Consider the following 24,801-nt stretch of genomic DNA (forward strand, 5'->3'; position numbering starts at 1 on the left):
TTGCCTGTTTCTGAGGGAGTGGTTTCATAGAATTAGGAAGTCAACCGGTCAATCTTATGACAGAGGAGACAGCGGCTTACAATAAAGGTGAAATTTATGAAAAATAAGGCTTAAAAAAACAAAAAAACACGAATACATGTTATATTGCACCCCATAAACACAATCATGCAAAGAAAAAAAGCAGTAAACCACCCCTTTAATGACAAAATATGGAGTAAGAGGAAAGAGGAGGTAAAGAGAGAGAGATCCCCAAGAAAGGGACCCAGAGAAGAAGAGAGCCAGAGCATCAAAGAGCCAGAGCAACAGTTTCAATCTTCTTTTGTCCTTTTCCTGACCATCTGACTAAAACCCAAATGTGAGACATTCAAACCGACCAATCAGATAATTACAACTTCCCCCGCCATACTAAAGGTGTGACAATTCATCAACCCTTTTGTGATTCATGCTTTTATTAGTTAGAGGTTGGATTATTGTAATGCTCTTCATGTTGGTTTAAATCAAAGCTCTATTTCACGACTTCAACTTGTGCAAAATGCTGCTGCTCGGTTTTTCACAAATACATCTAGGCGTGCACACATTACTCCCGTCCTCTTCACTTTACAGTGGCTTCCAGTGCAGTTTAGAATAGATTTTAAGATTTTGTTGTTTTTAAGGCCCTAAATGGCCTGGCCCCTGAGTACTTATCTGAGATTTTAACCATGTGTTCCAGACTCTGGAACAAGTTACCCCCTGATATTTGTACAATTTCAGATGAAACTCTTTTTAGGTCTAAACTCTAAACCCACCTGCTTAGAATGGGTTTTAATACGCAGTAGTGGTGTGACAATTTCCTTTTCAACTTTTTCTTTTCTTTTTTGATTTTACTGTTATATGTATTTATTGTATGATATGTTGTTTTATTTTATTCTATGATGTGAAGCACTTTGGATACCTGACAGTTGTTGTAAAGCACTATACAAATAAATGTTGATTGATTGATTGATTGATTGATTGATTGACTTTAAGCCTTTAGGAACTCCAAATGGTCACTGGGGAAAGAGGGGGTTGTAAGACTGAAAATACTGGTTGAGGCCTGGTCTAAGACAAAAGGCTAATTACCATTTGACCTCCCCATACAACCATATGGAAGGCATTTTCTACCAAATTTAAATAAATAAATTAAATGATTAAAATGAAAATTAAAACCAGATTAACGATTTCATTAAAGAAAACTGCACGCAAAATATGTGACAAAATTGAGAATGAAATTAAATGATTTCATTTTCACGGTGACAGTGCATCATCCCTGAAAAATAAAATGCAATTGGTGATTTCACATTTCATTTTCACTACAGTCTCGAGGCAAGACTGCCAATATTAAAATGAAAAGCCAAACGTGAAAAAGAAACTACAAATACAGTTTTTACAAAGCTCTTTATTAATGCTCATGCAATAAGAGTGACACAATTCAAATTCAAATGTACATTTTCGTTTTCATTTTAATTCCTCTTTTTTTTCACAGTTTTCGTTTTCATTTTCAAAGACAACCTGCATGCAATTTCTATGTTAATGAGTGGGTGTGGCTTGTAACGACTAGAGGCACGCCTTCTGTAAAGCTAAGTCGCCGACTTCCCTATTGCATGAGTTGAATGTGTGAAACGAAATTATTTAAATGTGATTATATTGTTATCGAGACGACGAGATATGGCGAAATCTGTTAGTGAGCTTTTGCGGGAAGCTGATTTTGCAGGCATCATTCACTTCAGTCCTGCCGAGCCTGCACTTCATGCCAGTCTAGCCGAGCCCGCACTTCATGCCAGATCTGCTGAGCCTAAAGTAGTATGCGTCATGCCCGCCGAACCTGAGACTGAGAGCGTCGTTCTCCCCGAGCCAGAGCCAGAGTTTTCAAAGCCCTCTTCATCGCTGGTCCCGCCCAGCTCAAAGCCCTCTTCGCCGCTGGTTCCGTCCAGCTCAGAGCCCTCTTCTTCGCTGGTCCTGCCCAGCCCAAAGCCTTCTTCGCTGGTTCCGTCCAGCACAGATCCTTCATCGCTGGTCCAGTCCAGTCCAGCTCAGACCCCTCTTCACCGCTGGTCCCGTCCAGCACAAAGCCTTCACCACTGGTCCCGTCCAGCACAGAGCCTTCACCGCTGGTCCCACCCAGCACAGAGCCCTCATCGCTGCCCAGCTTAGAGCCCTCTTCGCCGCTGGTTCTGTCCAGCTCAAAGCCCTTTTCATCGCTAGTCCTGCCCAGCTCAAAGCCCTCTTCATCGCTGGTCCAGGACTCTATACCGGGGAGCCTCCCAAAAAAAATTTTGGTCCACACCGCCATGGCCGCCTGAAGGGTCCTCACCGCCATGGCCGCCCGAAGGGTCCTCACCGCCATGGCCGCCCGAAGGGTCCTCACCGCCATGGCCGCCCGAAGGGTCCTCACCTCCATGGCTGCCCGAAGGATCCTTATCGCCAGGGTCGCCCGAAGGGTCTTCACCAGCCATCAGCCTGTCTAGCATCCATCTTCTGAGCCTTCATCTTCATCATCTGCAAAGAGAAAGAGAGACTTGATTATCATTCAGCTAAGCTTCCATTGTTTATCTAATTTCGGTTTACTCACCATTTATCTCTGGATCCGATCCATTCTGCTAAGTAAACACATTAAACTTACCATCTCGTCTGTTCCCTGTGTGAATCGTGACAGATATAGAGTTCTTTGGCGTAGGCCTCGTCCGTAGCTCCTAATCCTAGGGTCCAGACTCTGCATTTCCTGCCTGAAGACGAAGGCAGGGGCGCAGCCGACCCCCAAAAATAGCTGAAAGAATAATTCCACCGGGACAGATCCCACCCCCAAAGAATGGTAAAGAAAGGTATACCCACCAGTCATGTATACTGTAGTTCCTAAAACATAGAAAGAAAAAAGAGTTGACATAAAATAAGTAAGATGAAACGTGGAACGTGGAATGCCTCATAGGCCGATGGCTTAATTAGCAAAGAGGGCTACTTTCATCATTGTGAGAAACAGTGAACCTGTAAGGTACTATGTGAAGACGGGCATTATGCATTTTTATATTTTCAGTTGCAAGATGAGGACTGTCTGGTCAAGGAGGCCTGCTACGGCCTAATACTCGATCATGCAGCCTCCAAAGAAAGTAAAATTTTACCTATAACATGCCCCAAACTCTATACAGGAGACGTGGTCTGAAAGAGAACAGAAATATGTTATTTGCGCACAAAAAAACATTTTACAAAAGACCAGACAGTACACCTGCGGCGTGCGGAGTGAGAGCACATCAGGAATCTTTTCCAAATAGCACCTGGGGTTCACCACTAACAAGCCTGAAAGAGGCGCTACTACTAACCAAGCCGAGGAGAGCCATCAGACAAATTCTCATCATGGGCCCATCCCCAGGCCTGATGTAAGAGCCGCCTAGGGAAGTTAGCAGAAGGCTCCGGGGAGATTATCCTTAGCGCCGCTGATTGTGCTTTTTTCTGAATAACCTCCCTCAGATCCTGCTTCCTGCGGGTGTCGCGCCTCCTCTGCGTCCTACTCCGTTTGCTAGGAGGGGGCGTACGAGAGGCGACACTGGCTCTCTGGGCCTGTCTACGGTCCTCAGACCAAGTCGGGCGAGGCCTTCCCGCCTGCTTGGGCACGGACCCGGATCTCAGCGGTAAACAGCTTTTAAAAGCAGCTGAGCTCGCCCTCGCCTCCTTGAACTTTTCAACCACCACCTCAACGGAAAGGCCAAAAAGTTCAGTAGGCGAAACTGGCGAATCGAGGAGAAAGGTCTTTTCCGATGTCAGGTCTTTTTTTCTTTCCCCGATGTCAGCCAGGTTGAGCCACAGATGTCTCTCCGTGGCAGCAGATTGTTTGGTGGCCCGGAGAGCAAGGTCTGTGGTGTGGCGCAGCTCAGTGACCGCCTCAGGGGATAGTCCTGTCCCCTGGTCGAGATCCCGCAGCAGGTTGACCTGGTACGCCTGTAACACCGTGAGAGTGTGCACAGCAGCACCGGCCTGATCCGCTGCTGTGTATGCTCTGCCATTCAAGCACGCAGTTGTTTTTAGCGGCTTGGATGGCAGGGTAGGAGCTCTTAGTGTCGACGCCTGCCCAGACACGAGATAGTTAGCCAATGTCTCATGAAAGCAGAAAACGCACAGATCGTGTGTGTCACCCGGCGTCAAATATCGAGGGCATGGGTCTGCACACTTGCGAAAACTCCTTTTCTTCTCTGCATGTTTCATAATGCTTCCTCTAAGCAATATTCTTACACAGACAAACAGTCCCTGAAAACGAAAAGGATGTTGTCCTGTTTTCAAGGCTCCCTTTTATACATCCAGGTCGCGCACTAATCATTCAGCTGATGATTCACGAGTTGATATTTGATTTAAAGGGATCATATAATGCCATTTTTGTACAAGCTAATATGATTCTTTAGGGTCAAAATTAAAAGTTTGTAATATACTTTAATTAAAAATTCTCATTAGTATTGTAAGAAAACGTACTCGGTTACTAACGTAACCTCGGTTCTCTCTAGAGAGAGGAACGAGTACTGCGTAGAATACGCTAGGGGAAAATCCTTTTCCACGAGAATACTGAAGCCAAAAAAATTATCCTTTAATTTTGTATTAATGTAAAACGCGTTGCGGCAGCATACAGACATAGGCGAGGCAGCTCGCGCGCCTATTGGCTGGTCTGCTGGCAACTGCTTAAGCCTATTGAGCGAGACCTAGAGTGACGTCAGACCCAATGAGGGCGCTTCGCGCCCTCTGCGTCACGTCCCGCCGAGACGGGCGTGGCTTAGGTCTATAAATACCGCTCGCAGGCATTATTTCTCTGGTTTTTCATGAACGAAACAAAGAGCTGCTCCGTCTGTCTGAAAACAGACGAGCGAGACACATAAGCTCTTAATGCCCTGACTGGGCAAAGGGAGCTTTCGTCCATATTTCCTTCAGTGACCGGCAGGGCAGACAGGGAAATGACCTGTGCTCTGAACGGTGTATTGAGGGATTTAGGAACATAACCGTGCTTAGGTTTGAGTATAACTCTAGAGTCATTCGGCCCAAATTCCATGCACGTCGCGCTTACTGAGAGCGCGTGTAAGTCCCCTATGCGCTTCACTGAAGCGAGAGCCAGAAGAAACGCCGTCTTGAAAGACAGGTGTTTAAGATCAATCTCCTGCAAGGGCTCAAATGGATGACCTTTCATGGCTTCCAGTACCGTAGAAAGGTCCCATATAGGGACTGTGGGAGGTCTGGGAGGATTCAGTCTCTTAGCTCCTCGAAGGAAGCGAATGACTAAATCGTTCCTTCCAATAGACTGGCCAAGCGTGGTCGAAGAGAACACTGCTATGGCCGCTACATAGACTTTGAGCGTGGAAGGGGACCTGCCCTTATCCAACAGCTCCTGTAGGAAGGAGAGAACCTCCGTCACACCGCAATGCAGGGGTGACACACCACGAGCTGTGCACCAGCTAGAGAACACTGACCATTTTGAGGCATAGAGACGTCGCGTAGACGGAGCTCTGGCCTGTGTGATAGTGTTTAACACTCCCTGTGGGAGGTCAGCGGGTACCCGTTGATGGCCCACACATGGAGGGACCACAGCTCTGGGTGAGGATGCCAAATCGAGCCGTTGGCTTGAGAGAGGAGATCCCTCCTCAGAGGCACTGGCCACGGGGCGGTGCTTGCTAACTGCATCACAATTGGGAACCAAGGTTGGCTCATCCAAAGTGGGGCTACAAGCAGCACTGAGCATCCTTCTTCCCTGACCCGTTCTACCACCTGAGTCAGGAGGGAGACGGGGGGGAAAGCGTAGAGAGGACGGCGAGGCCACTCGTGGGTCAGCGCGTCCTTGCTCTTCGAGAAAAATTCTGGACAGTGAGCGTTTTCTTGAGACGCGAACAGGTCTACTTCCGCTCTGCCGAATTTCTTCCACAGCAGCTGGACTGTCTGTGGGTGCAAAGACCATTCTCCTGTCGGAACCTGGTTCCTGGACAGTCTGTCTGGTCCTATATTTAGGAGCCCTGGCACGTGCGCTGCTCTCAGCGAGAGCAGGTTGCTGCGGGCCCATATCAGGAGGCGCCTGGTTAGCCTGTACAGAGTCAGGGACCTGAGGCCGCCCTGGCGATTTATGTAGGACACCACTGAGACGTTGTCTGAACGTATTAGCACGTGCTGTCCCTTTATGAGGGGACAAAAGCGCTTGAGCGCTTTGCTCACTGCCAACATTTCGAGGCAGTTGATATGTAAGAGCTTCTCCTGCTTTGACCATTGGCCAAAAAGCGGTCTGCCCTCGAGCAGCGCTCCCCATCCCGAGGTGGATGCGTCCGTGGACACCACCATCACTCTCGAGGAAGTCCCCAGGCTTACACCTGATTGGTACCAGTCTTTTGCCTCCCAAGGTTTCAAAGCTGCAATGCATGCTTGATTGACCTTGACGCGAAGCCGACCGGAGGCCCACGCTGTGCGTGGTACTCTCTTTCTGAGCCAGAACTGCAGTGGGCGCATGCGCAGAAGGCCCAACTGGAGAACTGAAGATGCTGAGGCCATCAGACCGAGCATCCTTTGAAAGGCTTTGAGAGGGACTATCGCGCCGCAGCGGAACGAGCCGGCTGCGCGCCGAATGTCCAGTGTGCGCTGAGATGACAGGCGTGCTGTCATTAGCAGCGAGTTCAGCTCTATTCCCAGAAAAGATATAATCTGTCTGGGGAAAAGCGAGCTCTTTTCCCAGTTCACTGCGAGACCGAGATTCTCGAGGTGATCGAGTAAAATGGTCCTGTGCTCTACGAGCTCTGAGTGAGATTGGGCTAGAATCAGCCAGTCGTCCAGATAGTTCAGCACTCGTATGCCCCGTAATCTGAGGGGTGCGAGCGCTGCGTCCATGCACTTCGTAAATGTACGGGGTGCCAGGGACAAGTCGAAAGGCAGGACTGTGTACTGATATGCCTGGCCCTCGAAGGCGAATCTCAAAAATCGCCTGTGACGTGACGCTATCTGTATTTGAAAATACGCGTCCTTTAGATCTATTGACACAAACCAGTCCCCCTGGCGGACGTGCGCGAGGATTTTTCTGGTTGTGAGCATCCTGAACTGGCGCTTCATAAGCGCTCTGTTCAGCTGCCGCAGATCTAGTATGGGTCTGAGACCCCCGTCTTTTTTGGGCACCAGGAAGTATCTGCTGTAAAGCCCCCCTTCGCTTTGAGCTTGAGATAGGGGTTCTATAGCCCCTTTGCTCAACAGTTTCAAAATCTCGGCTCGAAGTAGATGAGCTACTTTCGATTCTACCGTGGTCTCGACGCGCGCCATGAAGCGGCGAGGGCGTCGGCGAAACTGCAGCGAATAGCCTTCTTTTATGATGTTCAGCACCCATCTCGAAACCCCGGGAAGCTTTTCCCACGCAGGTGCGCGAGTAGCTAGGGGCTGGATGCGAAGCACGCTCTGATCGGCTCGCGATACAGCGGCTTTTGTGTGCTGTGACATAAGCGTCGCGCTCATGACATCTGAGGCAGGGGGCGCGCTGATAACAGCGGGCAGAATGCCCGCGCTCGACTCCTCCGCAGTGTTTAGCTGAGAGGAGGAGGGCTGGGCTAGTTTCATGTCTGTGTGTGGGCGTGGGCGCAGAGCAGCGGGCACATACACCACCTTTACAGCATTGCTCGCGTGAGCAGAGCATATGCATACTGGTCCTGTATTTACAGGGACCGTGAGACATGTGGGAAGTAGCGTTTGTGGGCACTGGGTAGTGGGCACTTTTGCTACATTTGAAGCGCAATCGATCTGAGTCGATTTTATGTGCGCGGGCCCTGTGTGAAGGGCTGTGCTTGTGTGTAGGAATGGGCACTGCGTAGTGGGCATTTTTTCTACACATGAAACACCGTCGGCCGTGGCCGGGACACCAGAAAATACACTCTTTAAGGGATTTATCTGGGTAGCCGTTGAAGGATCCAAATTTAAGAATACGTTTAAGATCTGCTGATCTTACTTCCTTACATAACATCACATGAAAAACTAAGGTGAATTACACTGTATTGGGCATTCAAGGTGAACATGATGGCATCAATTTACTGATCAGAAGTCAGCTTTAAGTCAGCTGTCTAAACATTGTAATAGTCAGGGGTTTTGTTAGTCTTTGATCTTCCAACTAAGTGTTGAACTGTGTGTGTGAAGGTTACATAGTCTTAGCTCTCGTGACCATTTGTGTTTATACCATTTGGGGAGCTCAGTTGGGGGTAATTGCCTCTACTGTCATCCCTAACTAAGGCTGTGTGCATGGTCAGCACCATTAAGGACAGCCCACTGAAATGCCTATAAAGAAACCATGTAAAGTTACGTTAGTCAGACTGATTTGGGAAGAACTGCAGCCGCGTCAACGCGAAGTCCTCAATAAAGAATAACTTTGTTTGAACGTGATCCCCAACGTCTCCTGGTCTCTTGCTTCGACGAAGAAAAAGTTTTCAACACCGTAAAAACGGCTTTTGTGTGCAGGCAAGCGGGTAATGGAACCGGCTTGTTGGCTGCTAAATACGCTGGACCAGTCACATTTCCTGGAACTGGACGAGCGGCAAGCTTTGGTGGAAGTCCGGCCGCAGCGGGACTTGGACACCGTCGCTTTCCTAGGCGTGCTAGGACGATTTCGGGGCCTCTGGCTTCAACGCAATCTTCTGCCGCGGGCCACGCGGGGCGGGGCGGCGGCCGGATGAGCGAGAGCGCGGTCTCGAGCTCTGGGTTTGGCGGCGTTGAGAAGAGGAGGCGGCGGGCGGAGGCTTAGGCTGTGAGCTCTGAGCAGACGGTTTCGCACGGCCTGCTGCAGAACCGGAGCGCTTCGGGAGGAAGTGCTTCATGGCCTGGGTCGCTTTCTGCACCTCAGCGAACCTATCGGCGAAATCTTTGACCGAGGTTCCGAAGAGGCCGGCAGGGGAAAGCGGCGCGTCGAGGAACGCGGTGCGTTCTGACTCAGTCATGTCAGAGAGCGTAAGCCACAGATGTCTCTCAGACACGGTGAGCGAGGCCATGCTCCGTCCAATGGCCTGTGCTGCTGACTTGGTGGCGCGAAGAGCGAAGTCTGTAGCGCTCCTCAAGTCCGGCACGCAGATTGCGTCAGGTCCTCTCTCGTCCAGCTGGCGGAGGAGATCGGCCTGGTATATCTGGAGCGTGGCCATGGTGTGCAACGCTGACGCGGCCTGCCCGGCGGCGGAGAAAGCGCGGCGGAGCAGGGCTGACGTCGTGCGGCAGGCTTTTGAGGGCAGCGCCATCTTAGCACGCCGTCCAGCAGAGGGCGGGCATAAGTGCGCTGCAATAGCCTCTTCGACCGGCGGTAGGGAGTGGTAGCCTCTGTTCTTTGCGTCGTCGACAGCGGAGAACGCCAAAGAGACAGAGGATCGTGTCCTGGCCGAAAAAGGGGAGCCCCAAGACTTAGCGACTTCTTCATGAAGCTCAGGAAGAAAAGGCGCTGGCTTGGATGCAGGTGAAACGCGCTCCCCAGGCAGGAAGTAGCCGTCCAGCCGGTTGTGAGCAGGCTGCTCAGGCGTAATCCACTCGAGGCCGAGGCTCGCCGTGGCCTGAGTGAGCACGCGCATGAGCTCCGCCTCAATGCTCGCTCTCTTTCCCGTAGAAGCACGGGCAGGGGGGGCGGGATCCTCAGAGCTCGCCCAATCCTCACTGCCTGATGCTATGAGAGAGCAGGAATCCCCTTCTCGTAGCAGCGCGTCGATCTCATCAGCGTCATCGACAGAAGCGGCGGCAGACCGCGGCCGCTGTCCGTCCGGAAGTGAAGCTGATGAAACCGGAGAAGCAGGCGGGCGCACCGGCGAGCTTTGACGGCTGAGAGAGGGCTCCGGGATTCGCTGAGCGCGGCGCTTTTTACGGCGCGGCACAACAGCAGGTGTGGGCGCAGTCTCGTTGAACAGTGCCAAGCGAGTCCTCAGAGTCGCTAATGGCAACAGCTCGCAGTGATGGCAGCCGCCATCAGCGAGCGCGAGAGCTGCATGTTCTTGACCCAGGCAGGAAGCGCAGATGACATGGCGGTCCCCGTCGCTGAGTGTGGCTTTGCACGAGCCACAAGCAGGCATCTTGAAAAAGACGCAGCTCTTTTAGACAGTGTGAGTCGCGCCGGCGAACACACACACACAGTGCAATAAAGGATATGGGCGCTGGATAGCGCAGCAGGAAGGCGATGAAGGCGGCGCGGCCAGCAGCTTCGTCGACTCGTCCCGCTGAGGTGCTTCTTCAACAGCGCGGCTTCTTCTCGGATCCAGCGATGTGAGTTGCTTCGCTGAAGGATGAAAAATCAGAGAAATAATGCCTGCGAGCGGTATTTATAGACCTAAGCCACGCCCGTCTCGGCGGGACGTGACGCAGAGGGCGCGAAGCGCCCTCATTGGGTCTGACGTCACTCTAGGTCTCGCTCGATAGGCTTAAGCAGTTGCCAGCAGACCAGCCAATAGGCGCGCGAGCTGCCTCGCCTATGTCTGTATGCTGCCGCAACGCGTTTTACATTAATACAAAATTAAAGGATAATTTTTTTGGCTTCAGTATTCTCGTGGAAAAGGATTTTCCCCTAGCGTATTCTACGCAGTACGAGAGTATCTCTCGTAAGAGAACACTCATTTTACCTGGTAAACAGCTGTTTTCAGCACGCCGTTTAAGTGCATGTGTCTTTAAATGATAATGAGCTTTGCTCACCCCGCCCTTCTGTTCTGTGCATACTCCGTTTCTAACACAATAACACAATAACCATAATGCGGTGTTCATTATAAACGTGGGATTATGAATTATATTGAGAACGTCGTACATAGAAAACATGCCGTAATGTACCCTGAGTGTAAACAGCCGCATTCATCGTGAAGCGTGCAGCAAACGATTTGCATAGATGAATATAAATATTAATATAAAGGTTAATAAATGTTGTTCTTGTTTCAACTTGTTTTAATTTGTATGTTTAGTAATATTATAAGAATTAAATAGACTTACTGAACACTAATTATAACTGCAGTTATAACACATTATAATCTTATCTATTCATTGTTACACCTTCAAAAAAATATAATACACCAAAACTCATGACAAACAACTAATTCTATTCTAATTCTCAATTTTAGACGTAACAAAGAATTTGTAAAAATTATTAAACATTTTAACTTTGGTTACAGTCATAAGTAAAGTTTGCCACAATATCTAATAATCATTATTATTAATAAATGTTTTTCTTGTTTCAACTGTAAAACACTTTCTGAAATCTAAATTGTATTTTTTTATTAGGTGATTAAATAGACAGACTTACCGATCACCAGTTTAGTTCCTCCACCGAATGTGTACCACAGTGATACAATCTAATGAAACGCTCGTACAAAAACCTCTATTCCACTCGAGTGAACACACACTCCAGCAGAGAGAGAGAAACAACACTTCAACACACTGATATTAGAAGATCCTCAGCTCTTCTCAACACTCACTCATTGAGATTTGACTAAATGCTTTCTGATATAACACTGTTTAAAGAAATATATTTGATGAGCTGTGACCTCTGAGGTGACCTTTGACCTCTTTGATCATGGATGATGTTGTGGAGTTTCTCATAATGATGCTTCTGTTCTTCATATGCAGATCAATCATCATGATTCACAGAAAAACCTGCAGCTTCAGACTTCAATCTTCAGTGAAAATCTCTTCAAATAATGAGTTTATTGAATATTAGAGCCAAAGTCAATAGAAAGTGTCAACAATGAAAATATAAAAGGTATTTTGCATGTTCTACACAGTCAAGCATGTTTTCATATTCAAGGTCTGTTCTAAAAGTATCTGGACTGGTTATGAATCTCCACACAAGATCATGAAACGTGAACAAGCTCTAATATGTCTCCATCTTTAACAGCCTGTTTCTTCTCCATTTGATGATTTCAGACACACATGAGGCTTCATGATAGATGGAGTGACACCATGAACTCTGATTAGAGATTCACAATCAGTCCTTATACTTTCTGAACAGACTCATGATTCATGATCTTACTTTAGTGATGGCGCTTCATCTAGTGGAAGTGTAGCAGTGATGATGGTCACATGACTGAATATGGACACAGAGATGGACGTTCATCTGCACATCCTCAGTGTCTCAGGAGTCACAATAAAAATACAAAATAAAGTCATGATTCTGTAACTCTAGTGTATATGAGTTTGTTATCAGCACAAGCTGTTGTAAATCCTGCCCACTTCTTTGCATTGTCAGCACATGCTTCAGTGCTCTGAGAGTGTTTATAGTGCTGTGAGTTTAACACTTCATGACTGAGAGCAGAACACAATCTTCATCATCACACAAGACTAAACTACAGCAATGAACACAATCAACATCTTCATCTGGACCATTGCAGGTTTATTCAAGGTTTGTGTAATACAGTTTTTACAATGATTATTAGTTCTCTTAAAATGTCAAATATTCATAATTTTCATTTTTGGTTGTGTTTTCTTTCAGAGTGTAGAGGACAGATCACTGTAACTCAGAGTCCATCAATAACAGCAGTTCAACCAGGAGAAGAAGTCAGAATAAACTGTAAAACCAGCAGTGATGAGTTTTTAAGTAATCATTTAGCCTGGTACTCACAGAAACCTGGAGAAGCTCCTAAACTCCTCATATATTATGCAACAACCCGTAATACTGGAACTCCATCTAGATTCAGTGGCAGTGGATCTGGCAGTGATTTTACTCTGACCATCAGTGGAGTCCAGACTGAAGATACAGGAGATTATTACTGTCAGAGTTTACACTATCCAAACAGTCAGTATGTGTTTACACAGTGATAAAGAGTCGTACAAAAACCTCTGTCAGTCAGACGTCACAGTGACTGCACTGATACAGCTGAGAGAAACTGCAGCTGCTGATTGAGGATCACAAACTACACAAATGTAACATACAATCTAATATCTCTTACTAAACTGGACTAAAATGTGTAGAAAATGTGGTAACACTTCAGAATACTGTTTCTTACTTCATAACTAATAAGGAATTACTGAAGAACTAATGGGTAATTCTTCATTAACTACTTCTTCACTACTGTTAACTACTAAGGAAGATGTGTTAACTAATCAGTATGTAATATAATTTTATGGTTGTGTTAAGTATCAGTTAGTTAATCAATAACTAATGAATTCTGTCATACCTCCTGAAGAACTACTATTAATTATCTACTAATTAAGGTTCAAGGATAATAACTAAGAAGTAACTAATGAACAGTCATACAAAACTACATTGAGTTGTGCCCTTCCTTATTTACTGATGTTATTACAGTTTTTCTCGATTGCTTAAACACATTTCTTGAAACTATGTCTCGTATTCTCAAAACTGTAAACACAAATCCATAACGTCTCACCCAGTTCCCAAACATCATATTTTCAGGTCAAAATGAAGCTCTACACTCAAAACCATTCACTCTTGCTGAAAAGCCCTCACAAACACACACACTACAACATAGTATTACACACTGGTGCAATACATTCAAAACAACATTTCCAAAACTGGTAAGTTATGTTGCTTGTGGTCCCCAAAACTCAATAAACTGATTTGGGCCCTTTTATCTATCTATTGAAGGTTCTGATTGATGTGTTGAGTGAACAATATTGAATGCTAGTGCTTTATACATGACAACATGGTCTAGGCAATGAGAAATGAAGGGATTTGTGTGTAGAGTTTTGCAGTGACAGTTCAACAAATCTGACTCATGTGTCAAAACAGGGAATAGTGTTTATAGTTTAGGGAAAGGGGTGTGATTTTTGATAAATGGCGTTATAGTTTTGAAATTTTAATTCAAAAGCCTGGTTATAGTGTTTAAGCAATCGAGAAAAACTGTAAGTGTTAATTTGTGTTTATGTGATGCACATGTCTTGAATTGGTACACCACTAGACCAGGCCCATGAAGAGGCCATGCCTCTCGTAGAATGGGCTCTAGCGCTTATGGGGCAAACCTGACCCACGGCAGCATATGCTAAAGAGATGATGTCCACTATCCATCTAGAAAGTCTCTGCTTCGTGACCTGAGCCCCTTCTGAGCCCCAAACAAAGCTCAACCTCCTGACTCCTTTGAGAAAACGAACGACGAGGTTGTTTCTCCCCAGTGATTGGCCAGCCACAGGAGCATGGTAGGCTCCTATGGCTGCCACATATACTTTGTGCGTGGATGGAGAGCGACCCGCATCCAACAGCTCTTGCAGGAAGGACAGTACCATTGGTACCTCACATGACTGTAGGTCAGGGCTATTCAATTAGCTTCATTCGAGGGCCGGATTATCAAATTGAAAAGTTGAGGTGGGCCGGTGGATTGGTTTGGGGGTTTAGCTTATTTATTGAAACATAACAGTTTCAATAAATAAGCTAAAGAAACCCTTTAGCTTATTTATTGGAAAAAAGTATGGTATTTACTTGGAAATGTGGTACCCAACAGTATGCAGATATATAAAACCATAATAAATAAAAACTTGATAATTTACAGCTGTGTACAACTATTTTCCTTGGAACAAATAAATTAATTATACAAACTCATAGTGTCACATGCCTGTCCTGTCTTGTGCTGCACATGGGTGTTTTGTTATTTTGGGTCATGTGCTCGTGTCTATTGTCTAGCCCCTCCCAGCTTGTTATCTGATTATTGGTTTATTTGTCCCACCTGTCTGTCTCGTTACCCTCCTTTGTTTGTTCCCCTATTTAGCCTCCTTGTGTTTGTAGTCTTGTGCTGGTTCGTTGTCCGTGTTTCTTGTTTCCTGGAGTTCCTGAGTTTTTGTGTTTGTACCGTACCTGCCTGTCACTAATAAATTAACTCTGCATTTGTATCCTCGACTCTCGTTTACCATTCCGTGACACATAGCTGTTGGTGGGAAATAATAATTATTTTATTTATAATTGTTATGCTTAAATGAAAATATTCTGACAGTGAGACTCGATAACCACAGGCTATTCGCTCCCACTGTATAAAAAATGCCTAAACATAAGTTAAAAACTATACACACCTTTACAAAGAAACTGACATAATTTCATAACAAACATTAAGTATATATTCCTCTACCCACCTAATAAATCTAATATAATATAAATCACTATATTTACTATTATACTGTATAATATTATAGTAAATATATATATTTACTATATTTATTTATTACTACATAGTATTCAATATAAATATTGCACATTTCTGCCCAACCATGGTAAATTACTACAGTACATTCATCGTAAATGTTTGTGAGGGTGATTAGGGGATTTAAAGTCTTCTAATTTCGTTCATGCCTCAGTGTTTCTCCTGCTTTCCTCATCAGTCTTGTTGGGAATGTTGAGGCTGTTTCATCCGATTTAATACTAGTTAAATCATCGAGTGATTTGTGGTTTGTAACAGAGAGGTTTCTGTCGAACTGAAACGCTTCCCACTGGTTGTCGCATCGCTCTTTAATAATAGTGTCCGGGACGCAACTGTAAGGCCCGCTATATTGGTCCAATCTTGGTTCGCCAATACACGGGGAAGGTTATCACGTGTTCTGTCCTCACTCATGCAAAGTATTGGTTGGTTAAATGCAATACATTAATCATGACTCCATAAATGAAAGGTTTTAATAATATCTGTGCCTCACTAAAAGTTAGCGAATGTTTGACTATTCCTTTTAACCATTAAATGAACAATGTCAAAATCAGTTAGAATAATCACATGTAACAATTTAATATTTCAGATATCCGAGATCAATTCCACAATCAATTAAAATATCTAGAACATGGTTATACATTGGTTACACCAAATAATCTTACCCAGCTTGTTTTGAGAGAGAGAGAGAGAGAGAGAGAGAGAGAGGGAAAGAGAGACCACCTATTCAACTCCTGTCCAGCCAAAAAGAGAGCCCAGAGAGCCGGAGCACACCTTCCTTTATCCCCTTGACCAGGTGACATGGGGGATGGGGGGGGACCACCCTCAAATGGCTTAACCAGTTTTCTCTAAACTTCTATAAACCTTATTACCTTTTATTTTATCTATCTGGATATGAGATATCTGTAACACTCACTTTGAGACATTTCAAATGACACCAAAAACATAACAGTCAATGGTAAACATTCACATTAAACCATGTTCTTGTGTGAGTTCTTTGTTGTTTTCCGAGAGGAAGTCAGGCTGTATGGGGGAGGTCCATAGACCGGCCTCAAACAGTATTCAGATGATTCAGTGACGGAGCGGTCCGAATGAATCCGAATAGTTTTAGACCGACGCTCTCGCCGGCGGCGGTGTGAACGCACAGTTATGCAAGCGCGTTTAGAAAGAATCGAACCAAAAGAATGATTCATTCACAAATGATTGGTATCGCTGGTTCAGTCGACATAAATTCGGGACACATATAATAACTGCTGAAATATTCGCACGTAAAACGTTTCTCAGTTCAATCGGAGCGAGTTTCAAACTAAATTAGCCGCACCGCCAGGAAAAGAGGAGGAGGGAGGTTGGTGCCGTCGGGCCGGATGGAGATGATTGGCGGGTCGCATTTGGCCCGCAGGCCGCCAATTGAATAGCCCGGCTGTAGGTCTTAGTCTCTGGCTGTGCACCAGTCAGGTAACACTGACCACTTTAGGGCGTAAAGGCATCTAGTTCTTTTAGTTCTAGTTCTAGTCCTTTCTAACGTGATGACGTAATACGTGAACGGCCAAATCTTTATAAATAATCACGAATCGGAATGAGAAATGCAAACAAATGAGAAGAGCGTTCTGTGTGTTCCCTCTTGGCTTCGTCACCTCTGGGTTTTTTTCTTGTGCACTGGTTCGCTAGATGAACAGCCAATCAGAATGATCAGATGTCCAACTGACTGACCCTAATATAAGACCTAACCCCTTCTTCTAACCCTAATTTATGGAGTGAGTAACTCTTCATTTCTTAAACAACCATGTAGGAAAACACATCATGGTCATATTTCAGGATGACAAAGCCAAGACTCATCAGGCTCAAACTGTAAGAGAATGGTTGTGAGGAGCATGAAGAATCATTTTCACAGCTGAGTCCAGACCTTAAACTCATTGAAAGTGTTTGGGATGTTCTAGAGGAGACTTTACAGAGTGCTGGACCATTGCATTGACAATACAAGATCTTGACCAAACATTGATTGTGCAAGGACCACCCATTGGCCCAACGACGGAATCCAACGGCCTGGCGAAGGTTTAATGCGTGTATGTCTTTTCAGCGCTCCAGTGAAGTTCACTTAATTTATTGGAATTTAGTTTAAATATTACTTTAGCTCCACACTTAATCTGACTCCAATTTCAAATGATAATCAAATTTAGATCGTATTTCTGATTAGAAAATAATCATAAATATTGATTATGAATTAATTTAGATCTTTTATTATTCTGAGCATCTCATAATTTCAAATTTTCGTTCATTACGGACCTAGTGTCACTTTGAGACGTCACGTCGCGACTGCGCGCTCACGATCACAAACTAGCCAGTCCTGAAATAGTCAGAGGGTGCAGTGCAAGTATTTTACCCGATGCAGTCGCGCACTACAGACCCATAGGTGTAATTTTTTATAATATTTGCAGCGTACAACATGCTAAGTCTTCCTAAGATGTGCCCCATGCTCCATTCATAGTGCCTTCAGTTTGATCTATCCTGGACAAAGATTTGCGGAAACACTAGACTACACATTAATCTACTAAAATTAATGATTTCTAAAACTTCAGAATAAATCAAGATGTAACATTTATTTGTCAGGTAAAAATGTATCATGCCAATTACAGAAGTAAATGATTAAAAGCCAATTCAGAAAAATACATGACATCATGGCTTTCCAACAGGAAAACTGATTGTGATACTTGATTATTGATTGTGATACTTGATTATTCCCTGATTTTTTTTATATATATATATATATATATATATATATATATATATATATATATATATATATGAGAATGTGTGCATTTGAGTTCTACATTATCTGTTGTATAAGCTACTGTATGCCTTAAATTTCCCTCTGGATTAATAAAGTCTAAAATTTTAGATTAAATATGAGACATGCGATTTATGTTGGGAAACAATCAGCACAGCGCAGAATAAACAATAGAAAGTGCAACGACCTTACAAAATATTAGTTATGATCCCAGCCTGTGTTCCCCTGTCTTGTGTGTTATTTTGTAGTTCTTTGTAGTTTTTCATGTTGGTTAGTCTCGTCAGGTGTGTCTTATTAGTTCCCTTGGTTACCCTTGTGTGTAAGTTATTACATTAATTATATTGTATGTATGTATTAACTAACATGAACAAATAATGAGCAATACATTTGTTACTGTGTTTGTTCATCTTTGTTAATGTTAGTTAATAAAAATATAGCCGTTCATTGTTTGTTCAACAATGTTGTTAAGATTTTAATAAAGTATTAATGTTGAAATTAACATTAACAAAGATGAATAAATGCTGTATAAGTGCAGTTCATTATTAGTTCATGCTAAGTAATGTATTTAACTAATGTTAACTAATGAAGCTTATTGTAAAGTGTAACCAAAATGTGTTTGTGACTGATCTACAGTCTTCAGGATAATGATTTAAATAGAGAGAGTCACTTTGCATTGTCAGCACATGCTTCAGTGCTCTGAGAGTGTTTATAGTGCTGTGAGTTTAACACTTCATGACTGAGAGCAGAACAGAACACACTCTTCATCATCACACAAGACTAAACTACAGCAATGAACACAATCAACATCTTCATCTGGACCATTGCACTGTTTATTCAAGGTCTGTGTAATACAGTTTTTGCAATGATTATTCATTCTCTTAAAATGTGAAATGTATATATTTTTCATTTTTGTTTGTGTTTTCTTTCAGAGTGTAGAGGACAGATCACTGTAACTCAGAGTCCATCAATACCAGCAGTTCAACCAGGAGAAGAAGTCAGAATAAACTGTAAAACCAGCAGTGATGTGTATGTCTATTATGGTAGTCAGTGTTTAGCCTGGTACTCACAGAAACCTGGAGAAGCTCCTAAACTCCTCATATATTATGCATCAACCCGTTATACTGGAACTCCATCTAGATTCAGTGGCAGTGGATCTGGCAGTGATTTTACTCTGACCATCAGTGGAGTCCAGACTGAAGATACAGGAGATTATTACTGTCAGAGTTTACACTATCCAAACAGTAAATGGGTGTTCACACAGTGATAAAGAGTCGTACAAAAACCTCTGTCAGTCAGACGTCACAGTGACTGCACTGATACAGCTGAGAGAAACTGCAGCTGCTGATGGAGGATCACAAACTACACAATATCAAACCTTTCACAGACTTTATTATGATGCAAGTAAACATATAACATATAATCTTATATCCCTTACTAAAATGGACCAAAAATTTGCAGAAAATGTGAGTGGTGTTTGTCCCTGTAAAACTTTCCACTTCAATGTAATCTAACTGTAGGACAGTCAATCACTTTAATTGCATTTATGAGATGTTAAGTAATTATTATGAGAAAATGTCTCATTATTATGACTTAAAGAATCATATTTTTTTACTCAACTATGGCTGAAACGTGCTTCAATACTTCACTGTAGATACAACTTACTGTATATTCATGTCACTTTAACATAGTGATCACATGAATATACAGCTACAAATGATCTCACTAAAAAACCCATCAGTCATGAATGATCACGTCTGATTGCTGATCTCTGATTGGCTAAAAGTGTGTTCTCGTCAGCGATGTCATCACCAACACCAGTCGACTCTGCGGTGGGCCGGTGTATTTACACATCATGATGACTGATTTTATGGACTACATGCACATTTGAGTTTTGTTTATTAACCAATTAGTCTATAAAATGCAGGTGTTTGAAAACCGCCAAACCAATTTTTACCAGAACAATCAAACTCAAAACTGCCCAAATCTGGCAGCACTGGCTTCATGTCATTATGTCACTAGGGGGCGATGATCTCTGTGAACCCATGAACCACTGTCTATTTCATTTTACCTGATCTCAGATCAGTTTTTTAAATATTAGATGCTTATTGGCACATTTTTATAATAAAAAAGGAGTTGTGGTTAAAAGTGTCTAATTGGTCTGATTACCAAGCTCTCCATAAAACAAACAAAACAAGCCCTTCAATTTAATAAACTAACACATATTATAAAGACATTTCATATTTACTGGTATTAGATGATTTGGTAATTGCATTGAATAAAAACTGATAAAATAAAAATTTAAAATAAAAATTTGAACTTTCAATAAAAACTGTTTTCATGCTGAGTTTTCGCTGTTCTGACCAGCGTGTGAGAGCCTCGAAACAGTGAGTCATTTTGCAAAGCAATTGATTCAATGGTTTCTAAAAGCTTTGTTTTAGAAACAGGAAAGTTATCAATGACGCACACAGAGTTCAGTTTGGCTGTAAAGCTGCTCTAAAAAGAAAAGTGTCATTGATCAGCTGAATTCAGTTCAGTGTTGATTCAGTTCTGTTCAATAACTGTATAAAGTATATCAATTATAAAAATAGTTCATTTTCATTATTAAGCAGCTCTGCAGAAAACTGTGATGTCATCGTCCAGCTCAGTTCAGTTCTCATATAATGGTGTCAATGCAGGAGATCATGAATATTAAGAAGAAGTGTCCTCAACTAAGCAAGCCAGAGGTGACAGTGGCAAGAACCCAAACTCCACCAGAGACAGAATGGAGAAAGAAAAACAGGCTCCGTCGGGGTCAGTTCTCCTCTGGCCAAACAACGAACATGGTGTGTGTTAGGACTCCAGGCCGCTTCACAAGTCAGACTGTGGACTGATATCATTCAGAGTATTTTATTCAGCTCCTGCTTGAAGATTGGAAAAGATTACATGAAGGTAAAAGAGTAGCAAAACTCGAGAGCATGTAGATGTGAATTTGAGAACTTGTACAATAAATATTTGTTCTTGAAAACCTGTTGAATGTTGAGATTTGCATTCGCAGACAATAGTCACAAACCTGTATTCTAAATTTGAAGCTGCAGACAAAGTCACAAATGTTAAAATACCATTCACAGAAATACAATGATATACACAAACTTGTATTATTTCATTCACATTCGCAGGACAACCTCGATTAGGCATTTGCAACTTCTCAAATCTGCCATTGCAATTTCAAATTGCCCGCTTTCTCTCTCACCGCCACTCAGTTTACAAGTGCACAAGTTAGTCACGCATCTCATATATCGCGAACATAGTTGCAAAGTCAATGCGTGAAGATTTTAAATTGCAAAGGCAGATTTGAGAAGTTGCAAATGCGTAATATTGAGGTTATACTGCAAATGTGAATGAAAGAATACAAGTTTGTGTATGTCATTGTATTCCTGTGGAACAAAATGGAATATAACTCAATATCATTTCATTAGCCCACATTACATTGCACTGGATACAGCTCAGCAGTTTTTATAATGAAAAACAAACAAACAAAAAAAACACAATCATCCTAAAAAGAGACCGTATTATAGGCCGTCTCATCAACACTCGTACCTCCGCGACCGAATGGGTATTCTGACGTTACGTAATTATCATCACAATATCTAGATATTAAAAAAGTATTTTTATCTTGACAATTAATCAAAGAACACTTTAATTGAATTTTCTGACGCATTTCAGCCGGAGTCAGCCCAGCTGTGCTTGCTATCTGCAACATTGTTTAGTGTTTTGGATTGATAAAAGACCGTTCAGTTATCTTAGGCCTGGGACACACAAGACAATTTTCAAATCTTAATTTAAAACGGCGGGAGACCACAGACATAAGGGCAGTTTCAACCGATTGTGATCATTATAATCATAGGCGGAGCGTGTGTTAGGCTGGGCCATCCCTGGCCACAGCCACTGGTCAAAAAACAACGGGGGATTGGGTCAAAAATGCACCTGCACATTTAAACTAAATCTAGTAGTAAATTGAAAATTAAATAAAGTCTCGATTGTGTGCTTGCTGCATTACATTTAGATGTGCTTATGTTGAATCATACTTTTGACCTGTTTTACAGGTGTAGCGGGACATTGAGAGGGAAAGCAACCTCTAAAGATGTAGCTGACTACGCCACCCTGTTAACCAGGGAAATATCAATACTCATGAGTTTAACAAAGGACACACAGGAGCGTGGTTCTCGAAAGGAGGGCCTGAGACGTGGATACTAAAGATACAAAAGCTTTATTTCAATCAAGCAATAATCTTAAAAACATTAAAAGACTGTAGGACCAGGTTAACATATACAAACATTGAAGACGCTAATAAAAAAGGCAGAGGCTTACCAATGGCAGGGAAACTAGTTTAAAAATGATAAATTGATCATTAATAAATTATGAAAATACAATTGTTAAACACATTATAGATATGCTTATAAATCAAGAATAAAGCATTTATAGCCGTATTTATAAACTATCTATAATAAATGCTTTATAAATTATGAATTAACTGTTTACTAATGCTTAATTAATGATTAATAGCGTACAGTTATTATAAAGTGTTACCGAACTGCATGCGGGAGAGCAGGTGTCACACAAAACACATGAACCTGACGAGCGAGTTTGTCACGGGAGAAACCAGGACTGTTACGTGCCTCCCCAGTCTAGGGGGTCAGGGAGGCAGTAACATGGAAATTACTAAAGAGTTGGCAACCAAGAACTCTCATCTCCTGTCCCAACACTCTACAAAGAAAAATCACACTGATTTTTGTAACACTCAAGAATGACTTTATTCAGTCCAAAGTACAAAAAAGAGGGGAAAGCATCAATAGGCTTCAGGAGGGGGACAAGGCCACAACAACAAACATAAAGTTCTAACCTTTTTTGTAGGGGGTATACTTTCTTAACCTTTCAAAGCAAGATTCAAAATAAATGACAAAGTTCTTACCTTACTCCCTCTCTAACCAAACACAGGAGAAAACATGGACATGAACAAAAATGGCATCCACCTCCCTACGGCTTCCCAAATTAACTAGATCAAAATTTTATAAAATTAAAATCAAAAGTTATAAATGTTTTAAACTCAAGGCTCTTTCAGTAGTCAAATGAAGTTACGGAAACTTAGCTCAACTGCAGTCCAAGTCTGCTTAGGTCAACAACAACAAGTAACCAACAAGTTAGAATCAACAATGAGAACTTTAGCACACATGCTAAAACCGTGAGGCAGGAGAAGACAGTCTTGGCAGCCTGGAGTCAAAAAGGAGCTCAGCAAACTGGGTTTTCCTCTCCAGTTTTATCCACAAGCCTTCTCAACCAAGAGCCAATCGGTCACAACCAGGAGATGATTGTAATTGGTGTCAGCTGGTCTTCATTTGCACTCAGGATAGACAAAGCAGCAGCATCAAATAGTGTTGCCCCGCAGACTTCACTGAACGCACTGTATCCCAGAACACAGACTATTCCTCCTAAAATTTAAACATAAAATTACATACAACATAACTATAAATGAACGCTGCACAATAGTGGTAGTTCCATGTACCTTCATTTCATAGCCAGTCGCAAATCCAGGTCTCACACACACACACACACACACAGAAGGGTGTCACCATGTCAACAAAGCACGGGACTGCGGGAGGAACATGTGGAGGGAAAATGGCAGCCGCCAATAACCCACCGCAATAAAGCTATAAACCAAATAACTGTTACATAAAATCATGCATCTATGTGCTAACTAGTTAGCCAAACAACACATACCTCAAAGCAGAAGGGATGAAAAGAAAGAGAATGGACGGTCCCCGAATCCCCTTTTATACGCTCCCTCACAGTATACGATTGGACACTAAATTACCCAAGAGCATTAGGTTAATTAGAAACGAAACTCTGTACGTCCCACCACACAGGGTTTCACAGCATTGCACACTATAACCAATCACACATGATCTGTTGAGATGCAATGGCCAATCAGAGGCATCAAGATTAGTAAGGCTCCTATATCACAATCTTACCACCCTGTGCACAGGTCTCACCACAACACACACACATCAATAAGGTCAAGCATGAACACACAGCACTCCATGACCAAATCCCACCACCGCACACGAGGGCCTACCAGCGGCCTGCCCTGAAGCCTCGGCTCCTGCAACGAAAGACCAGATTAACAAAATGATCTCCAAATAAACCAAAGAAATTACAACAAGAACACTTGAAACATAAAAAGTTACAAAAAAACTAATGAAAAACATTTAATTAAACACAATTAATTAATCTTATTGATGTGTGTGTGTTGTGGTGAGACCTGTGCACAGGGTGGTAAGATTGTGATATAGGAGCCTTACTAATCTTGATGCCTCTGATTGGCCATTGCATCTCAACAGATCATGTGTGATTGGTTATAGTGTGCAATGATGTGAAACCCTGTGTGGTGGGACGTACAGAGTTTCGTTTCTAATTAACCTAATGCTCTTGGGTAACACCAGAGTTGTGTTCAGTGCGCGAGCTGAACTCTACATTCTGGCTGAATTCTGCTCTCTCACGAAAACTCTCATCATAAACCCATAAACAGGTTTGGTGATCGTGCTCTTGAGAGCGTCGAAACTAATATAAATAGGTTTTTCTATTTACAACGTATTTTTGCTGCGTTGAGCAATGTAGCCAATCACAAACATATCTGATTTCTTAAACGCAATGGCCAATCAGACGTGTTTAAGTTAGAATAAAAACGCCAGAGTTTTTGTCCAGTGCTGAGATCTGCACACTCAAATCCTCTCGTTATAATTTAACTTGTAACAAAAAAAGTGTAGACATTATATAGGCTAAATAAGATATTCATTGTACATTCAGCTAAATCGATTAGCAGAACTTTGTGAGATCGCGATGAATTAAGATGAGTGACAGCTTAGTGCTTATAAGGGAGCGCTTTTATGCAAGCAATAAGGTACA

At 43.1% G+C, this 24,801-nt stretch overlaps 2 protein-coding genes across 3 annotated transcripts; both read right to left on the reverse strand.

Annotated features, from left to right (window-relative positions):
• Positions 1 to 1,438: 1,438 nt before the first annotated feature.
• Positions 1,439 to 11,366, reverse strand: LOC311071464 (uncharacterized protein). 2 transcript variants are annotated; one of them, XM_084095874.1, is made up of 4 exons: positions 11,246 to 11,366; positions 2,848 to 2,868; positions 2,639 to 2,741; positions 1,439 to 2,514 (listed from the first exon to the last, which is right to left on the reverse strand). In XM_084095874.1, the coding sequence occupies exon 4, from the start codon at positions 2,414 to 2,416 to the stop codon at positions 1,826 to 1,828; it is 591 nt and encodes a 196-aa protein (XP_083952000.1). In that variant the 5' UTR covers positions 2,417 to 2,514; positions 2,639 to 2,741; positions 2,848 to 2,868; positions 11,246 to 11,366; the 3' UTR covers positions 1,439 to 1,825. The 2 variants fall into 2 exon arrangements, with proteins under 2 accessions (XP_083952000.1, XP_083951999.1); XM_084095873.1 differs by having other exon boundaries at positions 2,639 to 2,868.
• On the reverse strand, positions 4,771 to 6,842 carry LOC311071057 (uncharacterized protein). Its single transcript, XM_084095268.1, has 2 exons — positions 6,340 to 6,842; positions 4,771 to 6,093 (listed from the first exon to the last, which is right to left on the reverse strand). Exons 1-2 carry the CDS (start codon positions 6,386 to 6,388, stop codon positions 4,772 to 4,774), a joined length of 1,371 nt encoding a protein of 456 aa, XP_083951394.1. The 5' UTR covers positions 6,389 to 6,842; the 3' UTR covers position 4,771.
• Positions 11,367 to 24,801: the final 13,435 nt, after the last annotated feature.

The sequence above is a fragment of the Abramis brama genome (assembly GCF_963993115.1).
Source record: "Abramis brama genome assembly, chromosome: 20".
NCBI classification, from domain to species: domain Eukaryota; kingdom Metazoa; phylum Chordata; class Actinopteri; order Cypriniformes; family Leuciscidae; genus Abramis; species Abramis brama.

Bases quoted from the DNA above. Each gene is read 5' to 3' on its own strand.
- LOC311071464 (XM_084095874.1), bottom strand. From the start codon at position 2,416: ATGGAGGTGAGGACCCTTCGGGCGGCCATGGCGGTGAGGACCCTTCGG.
- LOC311071057 (XM_084095268.1), bottom strand. From the start codon at position 6,388: ATGCATTGCAGCTTTGAAACCTTGGGAGGCAAAAGACTGGTACCAATC. The intron at 6,094-6,339 runs GGTGTAAGCCTG...TCCTACATAAAT, and splicing joins CAAAAGACTGGTACCAATCA to CGCCAGGGCGGCCTCAGGTC.